Source organism: Anopheles stephensi, chromosome 3 (genome assembly GCF_013141755.1).
Source record: "Anopheles stephensi strain Indian chromosome 3, UCI_ANSTEP_V1.0, whole genome shotgun sequence".
Lineage (NCBI taxonomy): Eukaryota > Metazoa > Arthropoda > Insecta > Diptera > Culicidae > Anopheles > Anopheles stephensi.
Window position 1 is genome coordinate 10,141,156 of NC_050203.1, and position 25,298 is coordinate 10,166,453.

The 25,298-nt window shown below is 46.4% G+C and overlaps 1 protein-coding gene across 7 annotated transcripts in view; it reads right to left on the reverse strand.

Moving 5' to 3' along the window:
• LOC118513122 (fibrillin-2) overlaps positions 1–25,298 on the reverse strand; it is an 84,593-nt gene that overhangs the window by 16,259 nt on the left and 43,036 nt on the right. For 5 of the 7 annotated variants that reach the window (XM_036058526.1, XM_036058527.1, XM_036058528.1 and 2 more), the window contains exons 6-12: positions 24,156–24,791; positions 20,924–21,049; positions 8,799–9,518; positions 3,207–6,188; positions 2,630–3,139; positions 2,321–2,563; positions 2,088–2,233 (exon numbers count right to left, since the gene is read on the reverse strand). In XM_036058526.1, the coding sequence (XP_035914419.1) occupies positions 2,088–2,233; positions 2,321–2,563; positions 2,630–3,139; positions 3,207–6,188; positions 8,799–9,518; positions 20,924–21,049; positions 24,156–24,791 (5,363 nt within the window). Of the gene's footprint in view, positions 1–2,087; positions 2,234–2,320; positions 2,564–2,629; positions 3,140–3,206; positions 6,189–8,798; positions 9,519–13,329; positions 13,594–20,923; positions 21,050–24,155; positions 24,792–25,298 lie in introns of all 7 variants that reach the window. The other 2 variants (XM_036058529.1, XM_036058530.1) reach the window with 2 other exon arrangements.

Below are 25,298 nucleotides of genomic sequence, written 5' to 3' on the forward strand. Positions count from 1 at the left end.
ACAATCAATTTCCCCGACGTACATCGGTACATTGATACCCAACGGAATGAAGCCTACACACATTCATCTTTGCTCTAGCTCCGCTCGGTACTGAACAGCCAAGCCGAACGCATTTAATGGAAATCTGATGTTCGCCAATTTTGCTGCTGCTGCTGTTGAAAATTACAAATGTTTTGCATATTGAGCTATTCATTAGCGATTGGTTTTCTGGCAAACGGTAGGCCCACGTTTCAGGATCAAAAATTAGCCATGCAGGACGCACATCGATCGGGCTGATGCTGATGTGCGAACGCTTATTTAGTCTAATATGAACTATTTGATTATTCGAACTAGTCCGAGAGAGAGAGAAAGCGAGAGAGCGAACGAGTGATAGGAAAACTGTCTAACTTCGCTTCGATGAAGCTTCGATGACAACGTGAAGTATATTTACACATGAAATATTAAATAAATTTAATTAAACCGACTGGTTTCTATAGGAAGCGCTTCGAATTGAAAGCCAAAATTAAATACAATTATTTTAATTCTTAGGGACTGTTGGGCTGGAAGGAATAAATATTTCTTCTTGCTTATTAACAACTTAAATATAAAAAATCAAGCCTTAAACGACACATTCATCTACGAAGTAGTACAAACCGCCGGTAAAAATCAAAATAAAGGGCAATGTTCTCTCTTGGAAAGCGTACTGCATTAACCATAAGCGCCTTCTGAGTATGCAATCCGCAGTACACAGCGCTTTACTACGTCTCAATAACGATTCTATGATCTCCTTAACTCTCCCCGAAATAAATATCCTTTGTCCAGCCGTGACCTTTTACCCAGCAGGGCATCATTCATTCATGGCTCGAATAATAATCCCAAAAATAACTTCTCCAAAAAAGCGTGCTCTAGCGATTAAAATGTCATAGCTCCAAAAATACTTCGCCCCCCCAAGTGAGTGCACGTGAATCACTGTGCTAAAGGATGTTCGTGTTTCCTTCCCATCCCAAGTCCAGTCCAGCAGGAGTCCAGCAGTATGGGTATCGGATAGCGAGGGTGACGGAGCAAGGCTAGTGGAAGGACCCTCCAAGCTTCCGAGATAGTGCCGCGACCGAACAATAATGGCCCTAACCGTATGGAATAATTTAATAATTGCTTTGCCGCTGGGCACGACGACGATAATGCGATGGTTGCTGCTGCCTGGTACTGCGAAGGTTCCGTTGTCGTCCTAAGCTAAGTGACTGCTGCTGCTGCTGCTGGTGTTCCCTGACCCAGTGGAAGATGTCGATAAAATATTCAACACTCTCCGCTTCCTCCTCCCCTTCCTCCTCTTCCTCCTCATCCACCTTCAGCGAACTGTCCGCAGGCAATTCGTCCCCACAGTCCGTCGACGATGATCGATGTTCGATGATGTGTATTATGCGCGATCGATGTACTTGGTGCGGCTGTTGCCTTCTGGTGCTCGGTTTGTTAGGATGAAGATGACGCTGATGGTCCGTGCGAAGCGTTCGGTCGGAAGCACCACCGATGGTGGTGGTGTTTGTGCGCGTGTAAGTGGCTGCGGTGGTGGTGGTATTAGATTTTGTTGCGGGCCGTTGCCAGAGCAGTCGGCTCGACGAAGAGCCGACGACCACCGGCGCAATGGTTGAATGATAATCGCCCCGTGCAGTCAACCCAGCGGGGATGGAATTATTGGCGGTGGTGGCAGCGATGGTGGCGTTGGTCACGGTTAGTCCCGCGGCAGATGAATGATTACCTTGACCCATTAGTGGCGTTATGAACGCGGTTTGCCCGGATGCCCCTTGGCTGCTGTGGTTGCGAGTGTGGTAATGATGGTCGGGACGATAGCGATGATGATGATTATTATGATACCGATACGGAATGCCCCCCGGTGCATTGGCCGCGTTCGGTTTCTGCTGTGGCGTATGTTGCAATTGTTCTTGCGAAGGTATGCGTTGTTGGCGATAGTGGGATGAGGGTAGCAATCGTGTGTGGTGCAGGTGTGCAGGTGTGGCAAGCACATACGGTTTCGTCCTAGCGACCGAAGCGGTGGACGCCGAGATCCGGTGCCAAATCGTGTGTAAAACAATGTGCAGTCTACTACTACTTACGGGATAGTTGTTGCCATCGAGCCGCACCGGCGGTTTGCCGGGACAGATGAGATATGATTCGTGGTTCTCGAGCCGATTCATCTCTGCCGGCCGTTGACCGCCAGTGTTGAAGGGACGCCTCGGTTCCATCACCTCGACCGGAGGACCTGCAGAAAGCGGAGTGTGTGTGTGTGTGTGTGTTAGACCAAAGTTAAGAGGGTCCAGAGAGTTGTCCGATGTCCCCTGAAGCTCACCTTTAACCACAACACGGAAGTTACAGTTGGCACTCAACCCATCGGCGTCGGTTGCGATGTAGTTGATGTAGTGCACACCGGCCGGCAGCGGTTGTCCGGGAGTGTTGGATTTGTAGAGCTGCTTGATCTCGATCCCGGACTCGAATTTCGGCTCCGTCCAAAACACCGACCGAGATGGCTCATTCCGTTCCAGCTGTACCTCGAATGATTCCGGGCAGTGCACCACGGTTGGAGGCTTTCTTTCTGCAATTTTAGGGGGGAAAAGTAGGAATAAATTCTTCTTAACGGGAATCCGGGACAAGACCTCACCTCGTATTTTTATCACAACTCGACACACATCGTTCACGTTGCTCGTTGGACTTCGCGCACGGAACGTGACGATCGTTTCGCCCGCTGGAAGCTCCACCTCGAGCTGTTTGCCCCACGGTGGATGCGAATCGACGTACCTGTGCCAATCGACATTCGTGGTGGGTCGCTCCATTCGTACCTTCATCGTGTACTGACCCATCGGCAGGACCTCATGGATATCCGGTGGACATTGGATGTAGGGTTTGATCGGGGCGGGAGCCACTGTAGTCGTTGTGGTAGTCGTCACGGGTTTCGACGTGACTGTTGGGGTGTCTATCGGAACGCAACGAAGATTATCGCCAGGAATCCAAGTCTGCGATAGACTACAGACCGCAGTTCGCTTCGCCACCGGTTTGAAGCCCGGTTTGCAATGGAGAACACAACGTTCGTTGGCGAAGATCTTGCCTGCGGTACATGCGACCGGTAGGATTACTCCGTTTTCCGGTCGATTCAGTCGCGGACAGGCAAGAGCTAAGAAGACGATAGGAAGAGGTCGATTAGAAGACATGCTTTTCAAGTTACCCTTGAAGCTACTTACGAACACAGATCGATTCACCCTCATCCCACTCGCCAGTTCCATTGCAGTGTCGCACAGCAGGACCGTGCAGTTTAAACCCCTTCTTGCACGTAATGAAGCACTTGGACCGGTAGAACAGCTGCGTCTTATGTCTCGATCGTGTACATCGGATATCCGCATTCCGTGGTGCCTCGAACGGCTTACAATTGTCCTTCAGCTCGGCACAATTCTTACGATCTTGGGTCAGCTTGTACCCGACCGGACACGTACACCGACTACCTCCTGCCGTGTTGATGCACTGAGCCTTCGCTCCACAACCTCCATTATCCACCAAGCACTCATTAACGTCGATACACTGACCCAAATCATTCTTCTCGTACCCAGCGTAACAATCGCACCGGTACGAACCCTCCAAGTTGACGCACCGCTGCTGGCAGTTGTGATCCTTCGCCTGCAAACACTCGTTGTGATCGACGCAGGACGCTTGATTCGTCTTGTTCAGCACATATCCTTCCCTGCACGAGCACACTGGTAGGCCTCCCTTCAAGCTACAGTAATGCTGACAGCCACCATTCCTCAACGCACACGGGTTCGACACTTCGCAAGCCTTCCCATCCGCCATTAGACTGTATCCCGGATGGCAGCCACACCGGAAGCCTCCATCACGATTAATGCACAGCTGACTGCATCCACCATTAAGCACGGCACACTCATCGATATCACTGCACGTGGCTTGGTCTCCCGCGAGAACCATCCCCTCGGGACATCGACACTGGAAGCTACCCTCGGTGTTCTCACAGATGTGTGAGCAACCTCCGTTGAAGTTGTTGATCCGACACTCGTCAATATCCACACAGCTCACCTTGTCGATATCCAACCGTAGCCCCGATGGACACGAACACTCAAAGCCGCCCTTCGTGTTTAGGCAATCGTGCGTGCACCTCCGCAACTCATCACTACACTCGTCCACATCGGAACAGGTACGATTGTCCGCCGCTAGCCGATGTCCATCCTCACACCCACAGTGATACGATCCGATCGTGTTAATGCAGTGATGTTCACATCCACCCTGATCGGGCAGGGTTTTGCATTCGTCCACATCCTCACAGCTGAGCCGATTTCGGCCCAGCTTGAATCCTTCGGGACATTCACACTCGTACGCTCCCGGGACGTTTACACAGCGATGCGAGCAATCGTGACTTCCGTCGTTACACTCATCGACATCGATACAAGTGCGCTGATCGACCGCCAGTTCGTATCCAATCTCACAGGCGCAACGATACCCACCCGGAAGGTTAATACAAATGTTGGAACAGTTCCCATTGGTACCTACGCACTCATCCACGTCCTGGCACGTGTGCCCATTGTGCCGAAGCTCGTAACCCTCCGGACAGTGACATTCGTACGACCCGGGACTGTTGGAGCACTCGTGCGAGCATCCTCCATTTCCTTTCGCACACTCATCCACATCGACGCAGGTCTTGTGATGCTCTCCATCCAGCTGGAACCCGCGTGGACACGAGCAACTCACCACCCCATACTCGTAGTGACATCCGTGCGAGCATCCTCCATTGTTCAGCTCACACTCATCCACAAAGTCACACGTTCGATCATCCTCCTGCAGGAACAGTCCCTTCGGACACGAGCACTGATGCCCGCCGAGCAGGTTGATGCACACATGCGAACAGTTCCCATTGTGATCTTCACACTCATTCACGTCCATACAGGTGCGTGCGTTCTCCGCCAGCTTATACCCAGCATGACACGTACAGTAGTACGATCCTGCCGTATTGTGACAGTTGTGATCACAGCCACCACCTCGCGCACTAGCACACTCATCCAGATCGACACACGATCGTTTGTCCGCCTCCAGCTCAAATCCCTCGTAACAACTGCACCGATAGCCACCCTCAAAGTTAACACAACTCTGCTCACATCCACCATTATCCTCGTGGCACTCGTTCACATCCTCGCAGCTGCGTCCATTCGCGCCCAGCACCATGCCCGCCGGACACAGACACCTAACCTCACTGTCCGCATCGCACGTATGCGAACAGCCCCCATTATTCAGCCCACAAACGTTCGCCGTTTCACACGTCTTGCCATCCTCCGCCAGCTCCATATCATCCGGACAGTCACAGTACGTTTCCCGATTGTAGAACGTACATATGTGTGAGCACCCACCGTTATCCTTCCTGCACAGATCCATCTGCCGACAGATACCGTACTCATCGAACTCTCGACCCTCGGGACAAACACACTTGTAACTGCCGTACGTATTCCGACACTCGATATCACCACACAACCCATCCAGCTCGTTCGTTTCCCTCGCACACTCATCCACATCGTCACACGTTTTGCCATCGCTGGACAGCGTCAGCCCGACCGGACAGCTACACCGATACGAACCGACCGTATTGTGACACTCGTGGCTACAATCGTGCCTTCCCAGCAAACACTCATCCCGATCGTGACAGCTGTGATCGTTCTGCACATACCCGTCCGGACACTCACACCGATAATCACCGCTAGCGCTTCCCACCTTCCTACACCGGCCCGGCTCACACCGTTTCCGCTGATTCTCGTCACAACTGTACGCACTGTGACACGTCTTCTGATCCACCTCATCCAACAGATAACCCTCCGGACAGTGGCACCGGAACCCTTCCACCTCGTCCACACACTCATGCGAACAGCGCGTCTTGTTGGGGTTTTCATACAGATCCTGACAAAAGTCCCGGACGCACGTACGCCGATCGTTGTTTAGGTGGAACGCTTCCGGACAACGGCACTCAAACGATCCGAGCGTGTTGTGACACTCGTGCGAACAGATCGAACCACTCTCGCCCGAATCGTTCTCACCCGTGGAGCACTCATCCACATCCACACATTGCTTGTCATCGTCGGCGAGCTCGAACCCGGCCGGACAGGTACACTGATAGCCGCCGTACGCATTTTCACAGTAATCGCAGCCGTGATCTTGCTCCTCACACTCGTTTATGTCTGGAAGAAGGGAGAATATGTGTATGAGTTGCTGATCATTATTTTGGGAAATGGGGAACTGAAATTAAAAGAAGCGTTTTTCCGTGGTCTCGTATATCCTGGGACACCTAAAAATTTGGCCATAAGTTCCAAGTTCATTTCATAAGAGTCGATGACACTCCAGACAGGAATAGGGCTATTCGTGGCACTATGGCATTCAAGATAATAGTCACTTAAATAATTAGTTTTGTCTAGCCAAATTTCTCAATTCCATACTTTGCGTTCAAAACTAATGCCCTCACTGCATTTGGTTCGCTCTGCTTCCGAATTATCCACCGTAGCCCTCCAATCCATTCGCTACCAGTTAATGGTAAAATGATTATCCCGCCACATCTCGTGCTCTCTGTTGGTTATCAAACAGTGCCAAACGACTATAGACCTCGCATAATACCTGGACATATGTTACGCTCTCCCCCTTAAAAACGATCTAGGCAACCCACCAAAACGCCGGGCTTACTCGAGTTTCCGGGCGTGTAGCCGAGCACGGCACACACGTGTCGCCAAGTGTAGGACAACCGCCGGTACAAGGCGTAATCAACGAACAAATTACGAGCCATGATTAACAACGGAACGGAGCGCAAAAGTATGGGCCCTCCACACACATACATCCAAACACACACTCGGATTTGCTGGTCATAATGCCAATGCCGTGGGAAGCGGCTGGCGAATCTGCAGCTTAAACATTGTAATAACGATCAAATCCGCTCTGGCTGGGTTGGGTGAGCGCAGACGTGCATGTTTGCGGTGACACACAATGAACGGTTGTCGTCCGGGCACCGGAAAACCAGCCGATGTATGCTCGACTGTATGCGCTGTTGGCCCGCACGGCAACACAACTGTCGCGGAGAAGTGTCCCCAAAAATCCCACGGCACAGGCACAGTCTACCACATGGCGCATAGATTCGTTTACGCGTGGTACAATATTTTTACCCCCTTTTCGCTTGGCAGAACCTGTGTCGGAGGTACAGAGGCGGTGGCACGCGCTTGTGGGGTGCGTTTCAGCTTCCCGTTGCACCTTAACTAACCGACTTTCTGCAATATTCAATTAACGGGCTGCTAGTTCGCATGAATCTAGGCGCGCGCACATGGTCCCTGCGATAAGCGGGCGTGCTTTAAGCACGCCAGTAAGCCCAACAACGACCACCGTTTTATGCTCATCAACGAGAGGAGTCGTGTGCTCCCGATGGCAGATGGCAGAATCAACTCCCCAAACCCCAACCGAAGCTGATGCTGATGAGCTAGTAGCAGTGCCAGGCCTGGTTTGTGGTCTGGCTCTGGCCGGAACTATTTGCATAAATAGAAAGAGAGAGAGCGCGCGCGAGTGTTGTGGTTTTTTTTGCTGGGTTTAGTGTTGTTGCGGCATCCACAGTCTGGCAGCCAGTAGCGAGCTAATCGAAACGCTAACTAACATGTCGGCTCAACTTTTGCCCTGAAAGTGGTCGCGTGCAGGTACACACGGGCGTGGACGGAAAATGTGACGTGTGTTTGATTACCTGTTTTTTTTAATTATAAAATTGTCGCTAATAGATTTTTGAAACTCGAGGTGTTTGAATAGATGAAGCTAATTACAGCTAAGAGAGGGAAAAAAGGCAAATGTTGTTGAGCGATTTGTATCACACTGGATGATGGCACATAGACGTCAAACAGGCAACTTATCGAAAGTTGTCCGTCAGATTCGTTAAGTTAGCTGCATTCGAAAAAGGACATAAATAGGGCCGAAAATTTGGGAATAAATCTTCTCCTGGCAAGCCCTGCCACTGCAGTATAAGTATTTGTCAGGTAAAAAATATGTCTAAGGCTTCGATACTTTACGAGTCTTCGATCTTAACGGGAAAAAATAAAAGATTACTTTCTTCGTAAACTTTTCTCAAGTACACCTGCATGTTTTTAATTTAATCTGGAGCTCTTACACTTTTACTCCTTTCGTTTATTGATAAATTGCAATCCTTTTTGTACCCATTTTACCCAAACACCTCACCATTTACTGCTTTGAACACCTAAAAAAAGAAGGATCACACCCGCAAAGTTTTACGACCCCTGGAAAGAAAGAGGGCTGAAGTTTAAATTATGGCCCACCCCATTCGCGGTCGACTTCCAATCGGCTTACGATGTACGCGGATCATTAACATTTTAACAACCCTTCTTCCGCGCCCGAGAGTGTGTGTGTGTCACACTTCCGGCAAGGTACCGATCGATTTTGGCCTCCCTATTGCCCTTCGCAGAAAATCAACTCTTTTTCTTATCCATGCCACGCCGAAGAAAGCGACTAAAGATTTTTGTTGTCCCATAAAAGCTACGAACCACCAGGCGTCTCGATTTCGTGTAGCTTCGAGCCACCAGGCGTCTCCATTTCGTGTTGCTTCAAAGCGATGGGTTTATGTGGTGTGTTGCGAGTGAACTTTTGTCGTAAATTTGTACAGCCGTTGTAAATAAAAGTAACAAACCCGCGTAACATGGTGCGGTGTAGCCGTATCGGAACCACCGTTGCGGAAATGTTGTTTAAATCCCACCCAGAAAACTTCCGGTGTGGTGACACGCGTCCCTAGCAACCTGCCTCACTCGCTCACTCACCTTCACAAGTGCCTGTGGCGGGGCTCAATCGAAGCCCTTCATCGCAACCCCTCGCCGAGGGCACTTGGGCATTATCCCGCTCGCCGCTTTCTTCCGAACCGGGCCCATCATTATCATCGTCATAATCCGGTTCCGCTTTCGATGTGCTAATCTCGTCGCGACCATCACCTGAAGTTACAGCAACCGGTCTGGTCGGTTCTGGAGACCGCTCGAGGACCGTGTCCTCATCGTCCTCTTCCTCTTCCTCCTCTGCTTCCTCGCCATCCTCTTCCTCATCCTCTTCTGGATCTTCCTTTCGAGCAGCATCTCGATCCAGTTCCCCGTGGTGATGCCTATGCGGGTGCGAAGAACCAACCGGAATCGACACGTCCGGTGGTGGTATCGTGTCGTGGTTGTCGCCTGTACCATCCACCGAACCACTTCCGGCGTTTTCCACTGATTGATGAGATTCTTGAGGCAATTCATTTTCGCTCAATCGATTATGCGCTTCCGTTCGCTCGCGCTCATCGTCTTCCGCCTCCTCGTCGGTTTCGTCTTCGGGGTCACTTTCACCATCCTCTTTGTCCTCCTCTTCCTCCTCCTCATCGTCATCCTCATTATTTTCGTGCTCAGTACCAGCGGGCGATAATGGGCCCTCCAGGCAGCGATAGGAACCGAACGTATTTTCACACCCATTGGCACATCGTTCGGCAACGTCTCCATTCTGACACTCATCAATATCTGTCGACCATCGACAGCGTTGGTTGGTTTTGGGGCCGTTTGCAAAGGAGGAAGATGCATTTGAATTGTTTCAAATTTTGCAGCAGCAGGCAACGGCCAACGGCGCAAAGCGGAATTGGGGTAGTATTTTGCAAGCATAATGTGTTGTTATGAAGCTTTTATGAGGCGCATTATGATGATTGATTGACATTAACACGTCAAAAGCATGTCAAAAAGGTTGATTGCCGAAATTAACTTAATGATAGCGAAATTATGATATTGGATGGATGAAGCATTAAAATCAATAAAGCCTTACAATTAAGGAAACCTTTACTATGACACCTTTATGAAAACGATTGACCCACTACACCTTTTTAATGCATTTTTTTATCTTTTTAAATGATCAGAATTTTAAATTTTCTTATGGCAAAAAAATATATATTTTTGTAAAAAATGAGGTAATAATGTTCACTAGGAACATAACGTTCTGTTCGAGATAAAATAGTACAGCGAAAAACACTCAAATAATGTAGCGGAAAATGTCACAAAAGCAGCACAGATTCTTACCTTACCTAACTATTATTGCTTAAACTCTCACAATACATGCATTTTCAATTGAAGGCTTTTCGTAGACAGACAACAGTTTCCCTCAACAGCAAACCTGCAGATAACTTTCCTTCAGTGGTGTATTAAACTACTTTCCCTCTAACGAACAAGCGTGCCTGCCCGGATTCTGTGCCTCCATTGTATGCATCAATCAGACGATGAAAACTCACAAAAGATCGCCCGATCCTCCCCATGGCAGGCAGGCAGGAACCCCCCGACACCCGTCACAACGGTGTATTGTTCGGTCGCCAGGCACAAGTGTGTACAGGAAATGCATGTTTTCCCCCTGTCCCGGTTTGTTCCAGCACGTGTCAAGCTGGCAAGCCGTGTCGGAATTGAGTTTATTTCCTTCCCATAAAAGGCTTCCACTATTCTCAACCCATTCGTATGAGGTTTTTGCACATTTTACCGGAATTTTTCACAACATGTAGACTAGAGAGAGAGAGCAAAAAAAATCTAGTTGTCGTTTTCCCCGGAGTTTTTGCGTACCCGGTCCGGTTGCTATTTCCGGGCCAGCGCGTATTTCAGGCGGAAAATTATAAGTATAAATAATAATAGAGTGGCCTCGGATCGGAGTGCATCTTCCGAACGCAACGAGCTGTATCTTTTGCTGCTGCCTTTATCGAAGAAAAGAAAGGGGGGTGGACGAAAAAGAAAACGAACACACAGAAAGGAAAGTTCATAAAATTCTTGCTCCACTCGTTGGCCCTGCTCGGCGTTTCGGTACGGTGCGTCAACAAACTTTCTTTTTCTGGATTGGATCGTTGGGGAGTGAGTTGGGAACGAAAATCACAACCCACAATGGCAAAGGCGAAGACAGCAGACGGTACCACACAAACTCCACAAATGTGAAGTCGGCAACGAAAAGAACACAAACCCCGAGACCCGAAACCGTCGTTCGCTGTCAGCCGTGCCACGACGATAATGCGGATGAGCCCGGCGGACGATGATGGCTTGAGCAAAAAGGGTATACCGAGGCTCCTAAATACAGTGCACCGACCGACCGAAGACAGCAGAAATGAAAAGTTCCCGAAAAGCCGAAATCCAAACGGCTCACCCTCGGTTCCTCGTGGCTCAAACCAGCCCCGCTTGATGGCCTCAGTTGGCTGTTGGTTGAGACTTTTTGGGAAAATATTTTCATAATCCACCGGTACTGTGCCTCCTGGCGGAAACTTCCTTCCGCCTCCTTCCCTTCGAACCACAAAATGGAGCAACCGAAAATGGCCGAGAAGACTGTGCCGGGCTCGACTTCATTCCCTGACACCGTATGTTCATCAAGCGAGCGGGCAAAGCGGTTGATGAAGCTGCCTCGACGAAGCAGACATCCGCCAAATTGTGAACCTCAGCCGCACGGCCACATAAAACACGACAACAACAACAACAGTGAAACAATGTTGATGCATCTCGATCATTCAGTCAGTTCAGGTGGCGGTCGCTTGATGACCGAAGAAGACGATGCCTTCCCCCGGGTTCCACAGAAACACACACACACACAAAAAAAGCCGAAAGCCACCAAAACACTGATAGCCGAGAAAAGTTGAAGAGAATCGTTTTGGAGTCTGGTGTTTGCCCCTTTTTTTTCGCTGGACGTTGGTAGGTGTTTTTCTCGTGCTAAAAATATCGTTCCGAGCCTGAAAAATCACTTTCGCAGCTTAATCGCTATTAGTATCCTTTTGCCGGGGGAAACAAACATTCCAGAACAGCTAGAGAAAGTTTCGATGGACCAAACCACATTCCGCGGTTGTTTTTGGGATGGTGATGAAAAATTGAAACGTCGATAAATCAATCGCACGATACGATGTTCGGGAACAAACAAAAAAGGGGGAAATTTTCCAAAAAATGCTTAGAGAACAATAAGCTTTATAAAGAAGTATGATTTCTATCGATTTAGATCAATTGATTTCTTGTCATGTTCACTAACTTCTTCGCCTAAAGCGGCTTTTCACTGTCAGTTTAGTTTTTCTATTATTTTTTATTTAAATCTGAAATTTTTCAAAATTTCAATCAATTTTATATATTTCATTTAACTGGAAAAAATTAATTCAGTTGATTTTATTGAACATATTATTAGGCTTTCTTCAAATCGGTTGAGTTTATTTTCATTTTAGTCGTTTTTTTACCAAATTTTTATTGCTCTGAAGTATTGTAGTTTTTATTTAATATTTTGAATTTGTTCAAAAATTATTTAACTGATTTTAAGTATAAAAAATTAATCATAAAAATTTTAAAAATAATTAAATTGCTCATGTCAAATGAACATGACAGCAAAACTGCAACTTAAACTTAAACCTTAAAACATTTAAATTCTTATGGTGTTAAAATTGTACAACAAGTACAAAATTCAAAGTCAACTCACATCTTCCAAATAAAGCGCTTATATAGTAAGAATGTCCTCAAAATAACCTTCCAAGAATCTTACAGAACCTTGAAGCGAACTTATTAAAAATTCCTATTAAAAGCTCCATTACAAATGTCAACAGCGCCAAAGTGACGTCAACTCATCGGAGACTGTTGAAGGCAACGTACTGGGAATGAATCGATCGAGTCGAAGTACGGGTGTCCCCTTGTTCTCAGAAGAGCATCAGTAGTTCGACGGTCTACCTCGAGACGAAACACGCAACACCAGCTCATTTTCCAATAGTTCTAATTTCAGGGCACCTTCCACAGCCAAAAATAGTAGCAACCCTGTCAAATGAATTGAATTTTAAACACTTTAATAGCTTCCCATTTAATAAGAGATGTATATCAACATCTAGCAGGGATTATCCAACCTCGCCAACCCCGTTTTGGGTGGGTGAAGATTTGATGAAAAGTTTTCGCTCAACTTCAACCACCCCATTGCAGCGAGCCGAGTCCGGATGTCTCGTTGCTACGTTTCAGTAGACACATCGATACCCGGTACGGTACGGGATAGTTTTGCAAAGTTTTACCCCGTCAACCTCATCGTTTGCAGCGCTGGAAGATCGATAGTGCAGCCTTTCAACGGCCTGGGTTCTGCACCAGCCGTTGGATAATTTATAACTTTCGAATGCAAATTTAAACGGATGAGCAAACCAAATCGACCATTCGACGAACGACGAAATGACATCAAACACGTTCCACCAACGGCATCGATGCGTTGGCACCCGTATCGCGCATTTGCCGGATGGTACTCGAGGGAACCACCACAGCCGACCGGAACTCGGAAAAGGATGCTCAAGAAAAAGGAAAAACGGATAACGCCTACCTTCGCACGTTTTCCAGTCCGCTCCGAGACGCAACCCATCCGGACAGAGGCAGAAGACGCGCCCGAGCGTTGAAAGGCATCGATGGGAACAACCGCCACGGTTCTTCTCCTGCCCGCACTCCCCATCGTCCTCGCAGCCGTGCCCATCCGCTGCCAACCGTGTTCCGGGCAAACCTTCGCACCCGCACCGGTAGCTACCCCAACGATTTTCGCACGTATCCTGGCACGGACCGTGGCCATTTCGCAACAGACACTCGTTGACATCTTGTCTCGCAAATGGTTCGGAGCGATGGGTTAATTGGGGTTCGTGGGGACGAAAGGGAAGCGTGTGAGTGTGTGCGTGATTGGTGCGATGCGGTTTGGTGGTGCATTGGTAGAATGGTTGTGATGACGTTTTTGGGGGTGGTGGTAGCGTTAGCGAAAAGAAAAGAGAATGACAAATCGAGTCGTTAGAAATGGTCACCAAACGCTCCACTGTTCGTGCCGTTTTCGATTGGCCAAGTGAGCGAAAATCTACGAAAAGTTTACTCCCTTACTCCCTTTACGACTTTTTACTTTAAACTATTACTTTCCCTTCAGGTTTAATGCTTCCCTGCTTATTGCAATCAGTTCTTTAATAACTATTTAAAGATGTTTTGTTAAAAATTAAAAACGTTCTGCCAAAAGATAAAGATAGAGCTAGAGAGTTTTAAGGAAAAGGAGCTCTGTTTCACTAAAATTCAAACGGCTGCGTTACGCGTTATGCGTATTGCATACCCTACGGCGTTTTGTACTGCTGATTGCATACCTTTCCTAATTTGTTTCTAAAATCGCTTCAAAATACGAAACCATTGGGTTTTTTTTTTTTTTTGTAATGCAATTTAAATATCAGAATTACTTGCTTCAGTTTTTAAATAATATCTCTATCTTAATGTGGTTGGAAAATTCATTATTTGAAATATTCCGAAAGCATTAAAATAATAAAACTCTGAACACAGCCTTCATCCTATTAATTCGTACTTACTCATACTTCCCTCATACATACACACATCTTCCTGCAAGGCGCCCAGAAAACATCAAGGAACAGCTTGCACCGTATAATTAAATCTCATTTAAGGCATCGTCGGCGTACCATACACGGGAGATAGAAAAAAAAACATCCAACTTCGCCACACTTGCCTGCTTACCGTACAGTGATAATTCAAGCGGCCTGTCCTTGATGTTGGTTTCAACCGGAATCATATACCTTTCAAGAAATGACACTTGTCGATTCGCAACCGTATGAAACTGTTGCCTCCCGTACCGTACGCGAATGGCGCTTTATCCATCCACCGAGCCGAGCCGAGGCTACAGATTGAAGTTGCCCTACATTTCCCTCTACCGGAGTGCACCAATTTTTTCCCTCATACTTGCTCCTTGTTTTCCATTACATTACGCCCATATCCGCATCCACCCGTGGGAACTGACCCGCAACGAACCATCGTTTAGTTTATTACAATCACCGCTAATGAGGGCGAATGTTTCTAATCCTGTGGCCTGTGGCGGAATCGGGACAGCGTTCCGTGTAACGTTAGCGTAAGTGCATCATTTACGAAATTGTTTCCAGTTGAAAACATTGTTGTTTCATACAGATTCCTCCCCCTTTTTTTTTGAATGACACTTCTGGGCTAGGATTTTCCTGTTTTCCTTGTTCGATCTCGATGCTACAGGCCTTTCATACACTTAGCTTTTTAATAACACATCCAACTTTTCTTTGCAATTAAACACCCGTCCCTTACCTGGTTCGCTGGTAAAGTATCACTTTTCTAAAAGGATTCACACACACACATAATGAGATGCGATGTAGTTAAGGAAGTAAGAAGATGGACTTTGTTTTTCCTTCTGACGTTTTGTTTTTTTTTTCGCTCAATATGTCACCAGTATCACTCCTAAAGTCCTTCAGTCCCTATGGGGATAAGCATCAGGAGCGAGCTAGTATTCTATACAGGCAGAGCAAACAACAAGCCACATGATTAAAGGATGGCCGGGCGGCCTGCACCACCGCTCAAGGATAATCTGGAGCAATTACTTAACATCGCCAACGCCAACTGTGCGCAATAAGTGCTGTGAAAAGTTTTCCGCTTTCCTCGCAGTGCCACCGGCGCAGCGCTATCGCTCGAGCTTCCGCGCTGGTAGGATGTATGCACATGAAAAGGATTGCTTTCAGAAAAGCTTGTGGTGTTCATTATATCCTTTCTGGGTTGGTTTTCGTTTTGTTCTGTTTGTTTTTTTTTTGTCCTCTTTCATAATGGTGGATCTTTTCCACAAAATTGCAGAGAAGGCACAACATGGAATGGGACGGATAATGAGGCCGGGATGTTTCACGTTTCAATATCCTAATTGAGTAGATGGCTTCAGGTTCAGGTTGTGAGAACGGTAAAGCCTTCAACACATTTAAATCATGTTTGATCTTGATGTGGGCTGTTCTGTGGAGCAGTTTGTCAAACATATGTTTATCATCTTTATTGTATATTATTTTAAACCAACTCCAATCTCAGTTAACGATCAGTTTGATTTTTTTTGCACTAGATATAGCTATTGCTACAAGAGATCGCTCATGACTTAGATAATACTTAATGCCAGTAAACTGTAATCTCACGTCTATTTTAGGAATCTATGTATTAAGACCCTTCTGTAGACCATACGCTGCTACTCAAGTTTCAAAGTATAAGTCTCAACCGATTAAGTCTCATTGAAAGGTGACCCGGAGAGGGATGCGACAGCGGCGCATGCAGGACCGGGGTTCAGATCCCATCTGGGCTATTCCCCAATAGTGAAGAGCAACTATCCAACTATGCGGTATGAATAAGTCTAGTAAGCCAGTAATGGCAGGCATGCCCTAAGAGGTCGTTAGGCTTCATAGGAAGAAAAAGAAAGCCTCATTTAGTCAGCCCTGCATACGGAGGGAGGCGGTCTGGATGGGATTAGAACCCCGATCCTGCCTTATGAAGACCGGTGCAGCTGTCGCTTCTGCCACTGCACCGCCAGAACTAAATCTCGCTAGTCAGGAGTAAATTGAAGGTCAAAATTTAAGTTTACATCATGGTTGACACCGTTGGAGTCGTAGCTTAGTTGAAGTCATCAAAAGCTAGCAGGATTGTAGTGTTGAAGGCCATGGGTTTGTTTGCTTATTTTTGAAAATATTGCGTGTCCAGGACTTTCCATTCAAATCTAACTTGCGGTTCTCTATCTATCCTTGACGATCAGTACTTCTTCCCAGTAACTTGAAGGCTCCAATGTAACGATCATTCGACAATTTTTGGTAATTTGGTTACCTAACCAGTCTTTGACAAATCACTTAAAGTTTGAAAAACAAGTCATTCCTTCTGCTTTATTATTTTCAATAAATTTGAGGAGTTTGAACTAAAGTATTCACATTAAGAACATTAGAAAATCTCCAGAAGGATCAAACAATACCAAACAATTCTCCCTCTTGCATCAGTGAGCTCGAGTTTACGGTAGTATAATGTTCAAGCTCAGCACTACAGCCACTATGATTTTGCCTCCTAAGAACTGGAAATAATAGAAACAAATCCCAACAAATAAAATCCGGAATGGGCACAACTTAACCTAAACAAAGTCTTATGCGCTATGCCTCTAAAATATCTTTTTTGCATGATTTGTACAAAACTTTCTTCAGATGGTCTCCAAAGATACTGTCTACATCTTTTATGCTTTAAATTGATATTTACCTTGCTCCTATCTCCAACCTTCTTTACTTCGGAAACCATCCACCTAAATACACGGAAATCATTACAACCATACACATCCCAACAACTATCCGGGTGTGATAAGACATACTGCGTGCCGTTACCTCCCCAAAACGTTCCATACTTCAACCTGCGATAAGCGTTTCCACCATGACCACCTTCAATCGGAGGCACAAAATTTTGCACAAAAGATTCAACAAAACTACGAATCAAGCTTCAAGCTCCTCTTTTTTTCCGGTTTGATAAATTCCCCATGAGCGCTTGTTTTAACCTCAACCAAACCGTGTCGTTTCATCATCATCATCATCGCCGTGGCACGTGATAATAATATGTACGCAAAGCCAACTCGGCACACGGGGCACACTGCTTGTTCAACGGTGCACACACACACACACACACACACAGCCACCCAAAAAGAAGAAAACCCAACCACTACAACCGTATTGTGTGCTGCTAATGAGAGCAAATACGCTTAATTACGAAAATGAATGAAATTCCTCCCACCGGGCTTTTTTCGGGGGTCCCGGCCTGCAATTCTTACCTGCAAGCGGACGACGCTATCCTTTTCGCGCATACAAAAGCCTCACGGAAAAGAGGAGGAAGGGGTGAGGGGGTTGATAGAAAGGGGAGTTTGGCGCACACGCCCTGCTGAATAGGGTTGATTTCATCAAACATTGAAACACGGTTACAAAGCTTTTATGCGTTGCTTTGAGCCCTCATGATTCTTGGTGGAAAGTTTTTCGGCCATCTTCTTTTTTTTTCGTCGGAGCGCCATCTTTTCTTTTCATTAAGAAGCATTTCGTGGAGGTTCGCTTTCTTGTCTTTTTTTGTGTTGAGGTTGAGAAGAAGAAGCTCAGCTTATACCAAAAACCTTCCAGGAATACGTTCCACAGCCCACGGTTGTCACGGAAATGGGGTTTTCCCCCGGTCGTCATTTCCGGCGTGTGGCGTTGGGGAGATTCATCTAGCGCCGGCGGTCGCCTAGGTATTCGTATGCTAAAATGGCGCGTTGGTGCCCAAGATACTATTCCGCTTTCCTGGCGCACGAGAATGTTTAGCATTTTCACACTTTCATTTTACCCCACCAACACAACACCTTCAACGGGTTGGGAGAGAGAGAGAGAGACCGAGAGAGAGAGAGAGAGTACGAAACAGAGTTAATCTCGGTTGTTACACCTTTCTTGGCTTCTGCATCGCGGTGGTCCTCTTGGTTGTATGAATTGCTTTTCCTACATGAAATCACCAGGTTCGCTTATCCATTTCTCACCACCGTTTTCATTCCCGCTCCGATCGAGCTCTCAACCAACCCAGGCCAACCAATCCAACCAACCGTCCAATGAAGCTAAGTGGTGCCAACGGCGATAAAAGAACGCTCCCGGAACTGTGGTGAATATTTTATTGAACGGTTCGTGCTACTTTTGCATTTACATACAGCGAACTAGCGGACACCGGGAGTTAGACACATGTCCCATCTACCATAAAATATGGCGATGGCCATGTGTTTGGTTATTCGCTTAGAAAGAGTCCAGCAGGTGGCGAATATGGTGGACCTGAAGGTGATAACCGTTGCATTAAATTATCTCTTAATTAAATCGCTTTGCCAGGTGATTGTTTTGGACGATGTATTTACACCGGAAATCGATGGTATTAATACTGTAAATCCATTTTAAAAGATTAACCATTCCATTGAGCTTCGGATGATATCGCAAAAGAATCCAACAACTTGGAGGACTTCCAAAATTGAATTTCATATCATCTTTGGTTATCAAAAAGTTTTGACACGACTTTAAACTATAGCTTAGTATTTATGATATCATGTGACGCACTTGTGATATCATCTGCATTATTTTGTAAGCTCTCTTGATAAAACTTGAGCTGAGGACTATTTTCAGATTTCTTGTGGAAGACTCTTCTCTTTAAAAATGTCGTCTTCAATATACCATTCCCAGAGTTCTCTCTATAAATTATAAAACTAGATTCCTTCCCATCATAAGAGATAAAACTCTGCAGCTCTTACTTATCTGGAGCCAAACTTTGTAACTCTGGCGAGAAACTCGTTGCACCCTTGCACGGTGGTATTGCAATGAACAGCCAACGCCATCTTCTTATCTCCATTAAAGCTAACCATTGTGACATCGTACTGACCTGTAAACCTGATACAAGCTACTACAAATTCAGACACCGTTCAGCACGAAATAGAACCGGTGCGCAGAATGAAGGCATTCGCCGTAACTCGACGCTATCGGGGCTTGACTGCACTGACCTCGCTGGCTGGCCCTCGCCGGGTAATGGGACACGAGTGTTGTTTCCTTCGTAAGAAAGGCTCATCTTTGCTTTAAAAGGTGAGGGCAGAAAAGGTGAGGCCTTTCTTCCAGCCATCCCCGGGTCACCTGGATAGTGGTGTTCGACCCGAAGTTCAGCCAGCCAGCGCTCCGTGCACCGTCGGCCGTCCAGTTGAGCCACAAGCACCTTACAGGAAAACTAATGGCCGAACGCCGAAGAACGTAACCGGAGTGTGCTGATCTCATTTCCCGGTAGCCGGGTTCCGGAAAGTGGAAGATACTTTTCATCGCAGGATTATCTACAATTACGTTTCATTTAGCTACCGGGAGCTTGGTGCAGCGAGCCGGGTGGACCGGACAAAATGCAAAAGGATTGTGGATTCTGTTTCTTTTTTTCTTCTTCGCTATGCGTCTCTAGCTCGCTCTCGACAAAGTGTGTCCGGTTCGCAGCAGTGTTTAATGGAAGTCACTTGTTTATTTACACTAGACTGGATCATCGCGACCGAAGCACACAGCGGGGAGCCAGAGGTCGTTTGTTTACTTTTTTGCAAGAATAAACTTTCCAAAGTGATACTAATGGAAACGCTCATCTACGTGTGAGTTTTTCAACTGGATACAAGCATTCTTTTACCAATGTTCCGCTGTAGAGTTGCACACAATCCACACAACTAATAGCTCATCCTGACAAGCACTGCTCAACCGCTTCCACAAAACCTTGCTCGTTTAATCTCAACCGTACAGAAGCTTTTATTACCGTCTTGTACAGATGACAAGAGCGAAGGTGCAAATCCCCATCTTAAAAGGCGATATCTAATAGTCAAGACGCCAGTCGCTATTAAAGTTAAACGGGTGGCAGAACAGACAGGTGGGAAAATGTAACGAGTGGCAGGATATAATTTAAATTATATTAACCCTGCTGTGCCGACAGGCCTGCGTATAGCTGAGTGTGCTCCTGATGGGTGAAGTTTTACTCAAAACGGGAGTGAAAGTTGAGCGTGCCCACAATGAGGGCGTTTGGTCGGAAACGGGAGCACACTGGTAATGAGTTTTGCGAATGAATAAGATAAAAATGCGTAATAATCAGTGATTGGAGAGAAAAAAAGTCACCAGTCGTCAAGTTTATTACAAAAGAAAAAGTTTTTCAATAATAAACTATGAATTCGACTTGTCAATTGCATACTTTTGGGGGTGAAAACACGAAAGCGCCTCAAGGTATGCAATTCAATGCTAAATAATGAACAATAAGCCATTTAAGGAGTTTCAAATTATAGTTTTGCTATCTAAAGTTACTTAGTTATTATATTTGTCAACATTTACTTCTACCAATGTATAAAAATAATGCTATTAGATCTAAGAGAAACCTCTAAACGCTCGTTTCTACTACTACACTACACGGCTAATTAACCATCAATATATACCCCACCGTATGACACCTTCCGCGTTCCCGGTTCCCAACCGCTTCCCTTATTGTAATGGGATGGGGAAAAAAAGCTGAGTGCAATTATGCTTGGCCATGCAAAAGCGAACGAACGATGCGATGGATCAAAGCGCAATAGTTGGCAGTGCATATGCGAGTGTACTTACCGATGCAGGTGTGTCCGTTCAGTGTGTCGATTTGCAGCCCCGGCTCACAGCTGCACTCGTACGATCCGGGCTTATTGATGCATGTCTGCTCACATCCTCCATTGTTTTCCGCACATTCATCGATGTCTGAGAAATAGTAGAAAAAACAACATTATATAGTAGAATTAAATATCAAACTATTATTTCCGGAACTCAATTTTACGCACTGTTGTTTCGCTCCACTTTAAATATAAATTACTGTGTGATGTAAAGTTTCCCATTTATGGAAATGTGTGTGTGTGAGTGTGTGTGTGTGTGTGTGCTACCCACAGAGAAAGCATCCGGAAATGATTTCTCAGAACCTCTCTCACAGCCTCACAGAAAATGTGTCAAAAGTCCAAAAATGCAATTCAAGAAGTCAACCGTCCGTTAAGCGGGAAAGGGTTCCGAAACAAACCGGAACCGGAACCATACTTTTAAATCGCTATTGCTACTGCTCGGTGTGCTCCAGGAGCAGGGGTTTCCAAGTGGGTCGAAATTGAATCAATAAATATGCTCAATTTGACTTGCGCTCCCGCTTTCTCCTATACAAACAAACCCCCGGCAAGCACACAACGCGCGGGACGAAAAAAACGAGTGGAAGTTTTTTGGCAACCTTCGTTTGCGGTTCTCGTGCTACTATTTCCGTTTTTTTTTCCTTTTTTTGTCCGTCAAAAAACGATCGGCAGTAGCCCCGGGGCAAACCGTATTTAATGACCCACCTTCCAGAAGATTAATTCTTCAACCAACAGGCAGCAAAAGCAGGCCGCAAAAACACACACAAACACACACAGAAAAAGGGGTCCCTCGAATGGGTTGACCGAAAACGGTTTCGCCCTGCTAAGCTGCCTCGATCGATCGATCTCGGTCCTGAGGACAGTTCCGTAATGTTAACCGATCTGTCGTGTTGGTGGCCACATCGTAGGTGGTAGCTAATTGATGACACATCGTTTATGCAAATCCGACCGTTATTATCTGTCATTAAACATTTTGTTAATTCGTGCCCCACCGGCCCGGGATCCCGGCTGACGTTTATCGAAAATGATCGGAAATTAAGTGTTGAAAATTAAGAGGACGGTGAGTGGGGACGCCCGAAAACGGTGGAAACAACCAAAACAAACGAGGATTAAATCATAACACGTTTCGAACGCTGGTAAATTAGGCAGTGATTGGGCGAAAGCGTGTGTGTGTGTGCGTTAGTGGCCACGTGACAGGTGTGACGCCATGTTTAACGCAACTGTCAAATGTCGCTACTAGGCGCGCGCGTGCTAACAATTAATCAACCTCAGGGGCTCTCTCTCTCTCTCTCTATTTCTCTCTTTCCCACTTGCAAGCGCATTCTTTTGCTTGCGCCACCGGCAACGGTCGCCCAAACAAACGACTAACTAACCCCGGTTGACGTTTCTGGCTCACAAATATGAGCGCGTCGGCGTCTTAATCCTGCAATTAGAGCCGTCAGGTGCGTGGTGGCAGGACGAGCGGTGGTGATGGGCGTTGTTTTTGTTTGTCGGAATCTCGGAGCCGGCCGAAAGCAACGGTCCAACCTACTCAAGTTACCAAACTTCTTGAGAAAACATTAGAAGGGTGTATTTTGCTCCGGCGTGAGTGTTTAGAAATCAATGGATTAATTTTATTCTTCAAGATAAATACTCAAAATCGAGGTAGAGTCTTTAATTCAGCTTTATGTTGTCATATGGGTTATTTTGATCAAATAATTGGAGCAGAATTCTTGAAGTTAAGCTTCATTTGATTAACTTTACAACAAAATATGTTTTGTTGCCTTTGCTGAGCAATACTGGATAACTGGCTAGGATTCGACCTGCATCGTTCTAGTATTTATTCTCCCAAGGGCTAGACTAGCTTTTCTAGTCATTGTATCATGATACTTCTCGCAACAAGGTAGCTTTTATGGGTATTTTTTCTTGCTACGAGATCCCCATCAAGACAAGTTGGTTTGAAGCGCTATGAGACATGACGAAGAAAATGTCTCGATGCCTTCAATTACACAATCGGTTATGCTGCCCTTGCTGTCAGAAATACTCCTAGAGGAGTGACTCTTGTAACCTTGATTATTTTCTTATTTAAATTGATTCTTGTTCATGAATTTAACCCTTAATAAAATTGAGAGATAGTATTACAATCAGAAAAAAAAACTATCCACCTTACACTGCTGAGTGGAAGCAATGATTTATTTCCACATGAACAGGAACTGATGTACTGCAATGTATCACCCAGAACAATTAGCTACGATGACGATGAAAAGGACGACTGTCGTAACTGAACACTTTTGACACGCTCCAAAAGCCAGAAAATACTCCTTATTAAATTATCCCACTCATCGGGCCTCAATCTGTGAGCAATTACGAAAAAGTCAATCATCTGACAAACGGCCTACGAACGTACGTCGTGTGTTAAATTTCGACTGAAATCGGGAAAATTTAGGTCCGGTTCGGTGATACAAATGTTTCCCAACATATTTTATTTCCCCTATCCCACGCTTCCCTCTCCCCCCTTCCCTTTCCTAATCACCCAAACAAAACCCATCTCCATCATCCCACAGAGGCGGCCACAGAGTGAGACCTGTCAGCATGCTCACAATCGGACATCCGAGATAAACTGGTAAATTTGTATCGCTGCCTGCGTAGCAGAGGCAGAGTGACAAAAAAAAAGCAGAAAACAAACCTCCCCGAGTCCCCGATCGAAACTCATTTCATCGTCCATTTCCCATCACCCTTTTTGTCATTCAGCCGAACCTTGGCAGCATCGGGGAACGAGCGCACTATTAACATCTCCGAAAGAAAAACCTCCTTCTGGCACCGTAATTTGTCACCGGGAATTAACTTCTCCTCTGATTGGACTGCTGCTCGGATATCGAGCGGAACCGGCGGCCCTTTCGGTGGAGATCGGAGCGGAATCGTAAGCCTGCGCTGCGCACAACACAAACTCGTGCTGCTGGCACGAAATTGCATCGCGGTTCTGCATGGTCTCAGGGCATGGGGAGATCTTCCCACTGCAACTCCCTTTCCCTACCCACTCAAGTCGATTTTTCTCACTGTCTCAGAGTGCAACGGGACAGAGTTTCCATCTAAATTTAGACGATTGAGCCGTTAAAGTTGCAGTACGCTCCACCCGTAGGAAGGTTAACATCGAGAGACAGAGAGTGAGAAAAGGGCCCAATATCGATACATCTGTTCGGCAAACAAATTACACTCACCGTGACAGGTTCTTCCATCACGCGCGTCCAGCAGAAAGCCCCGGTAGCAGCTACACTCGACCACCGGTTCCACCTCGTTGCCACGATAAATCATTCGACATTCGTGATCACAGCCGCCACGATCGGGACCGCAAGCGGCCACCACCGTCTGTGGGGATGTCACGGGCTCCACGGTCGTTGTGGAGGGTTCTTGGTGATCGTCTACTTTGTGCGTCCCAGGGCGATCATCGTCTGCATCATCGTCGTCACCTTCTGCCGGTTCTTCGTCGTCTTCATCTTCCGCCTCATCTTCTTCATTATCGTCGCGCGATTGTTGGTGATGCGTTGCTGTCGATCGATGCTGATGAGTGTCAGGTTCAGCCTCGGCGATGGACAAATTATCTGGCCGGCTCTGTTCCGTGGTCGTGTGCACGATTTCGGGTGTTGATGCAGTCGTCGTTTGTGACGGTTGTTCTGTCGTTGTTGTCGTAGAGGGTGTCGTTGACGGTTCGGTTGACGTTGTTGTCGTTGTTGGCTCGGTAGTGGATGTAGTTGTTGTCGGGAGAGTTGTTGTTGTCGTCGTTGTAGTTCGCTCGTGAAGCTTCTCATCCCGCTCGAATGGTTGTTCAGAGCCGTCGTCTCCTTCTTCTTCATAATCTTGAAGATAAATACATGAAAGCGAAGTTAAAAATTAAAATGCGTTATATTTTTTTTGAGAAACTAACGTCAAAAATTGGAGAAAAAGATGTTCTGGAGCTTCCATGTCTGACACAAAATTCATCATACAAAGCAATAATGCCAGGCTGAACCAAATGTGCTCTCGCAGTTCCATCCACCTTTGCAGAACATTCTTTTCCCCCCTTTTTAAACCATAACGGGCTCTCGGTTGTTGCTGATGAAACATTCAACGCGTGCTACGGGTTCTTCCTACAAATCCTCGCGCATATAGTCTGGAACCCGGCGTGACTTAGCACAGTCCAATAAACAACAAAAAACAGCTGTTTGTAACGAAACGAAAAATACCATCCAACAACGATCTAGCATAACATTCTTCCCGTAGACAATGTGCAACTCGCGGCTACAATGCTGACTAGCTGCCGAGCAAAAGGATGTAGAAGCAAGATTTCATCCCTATCTTACCAACGTGTGTATATATGTGTGTGT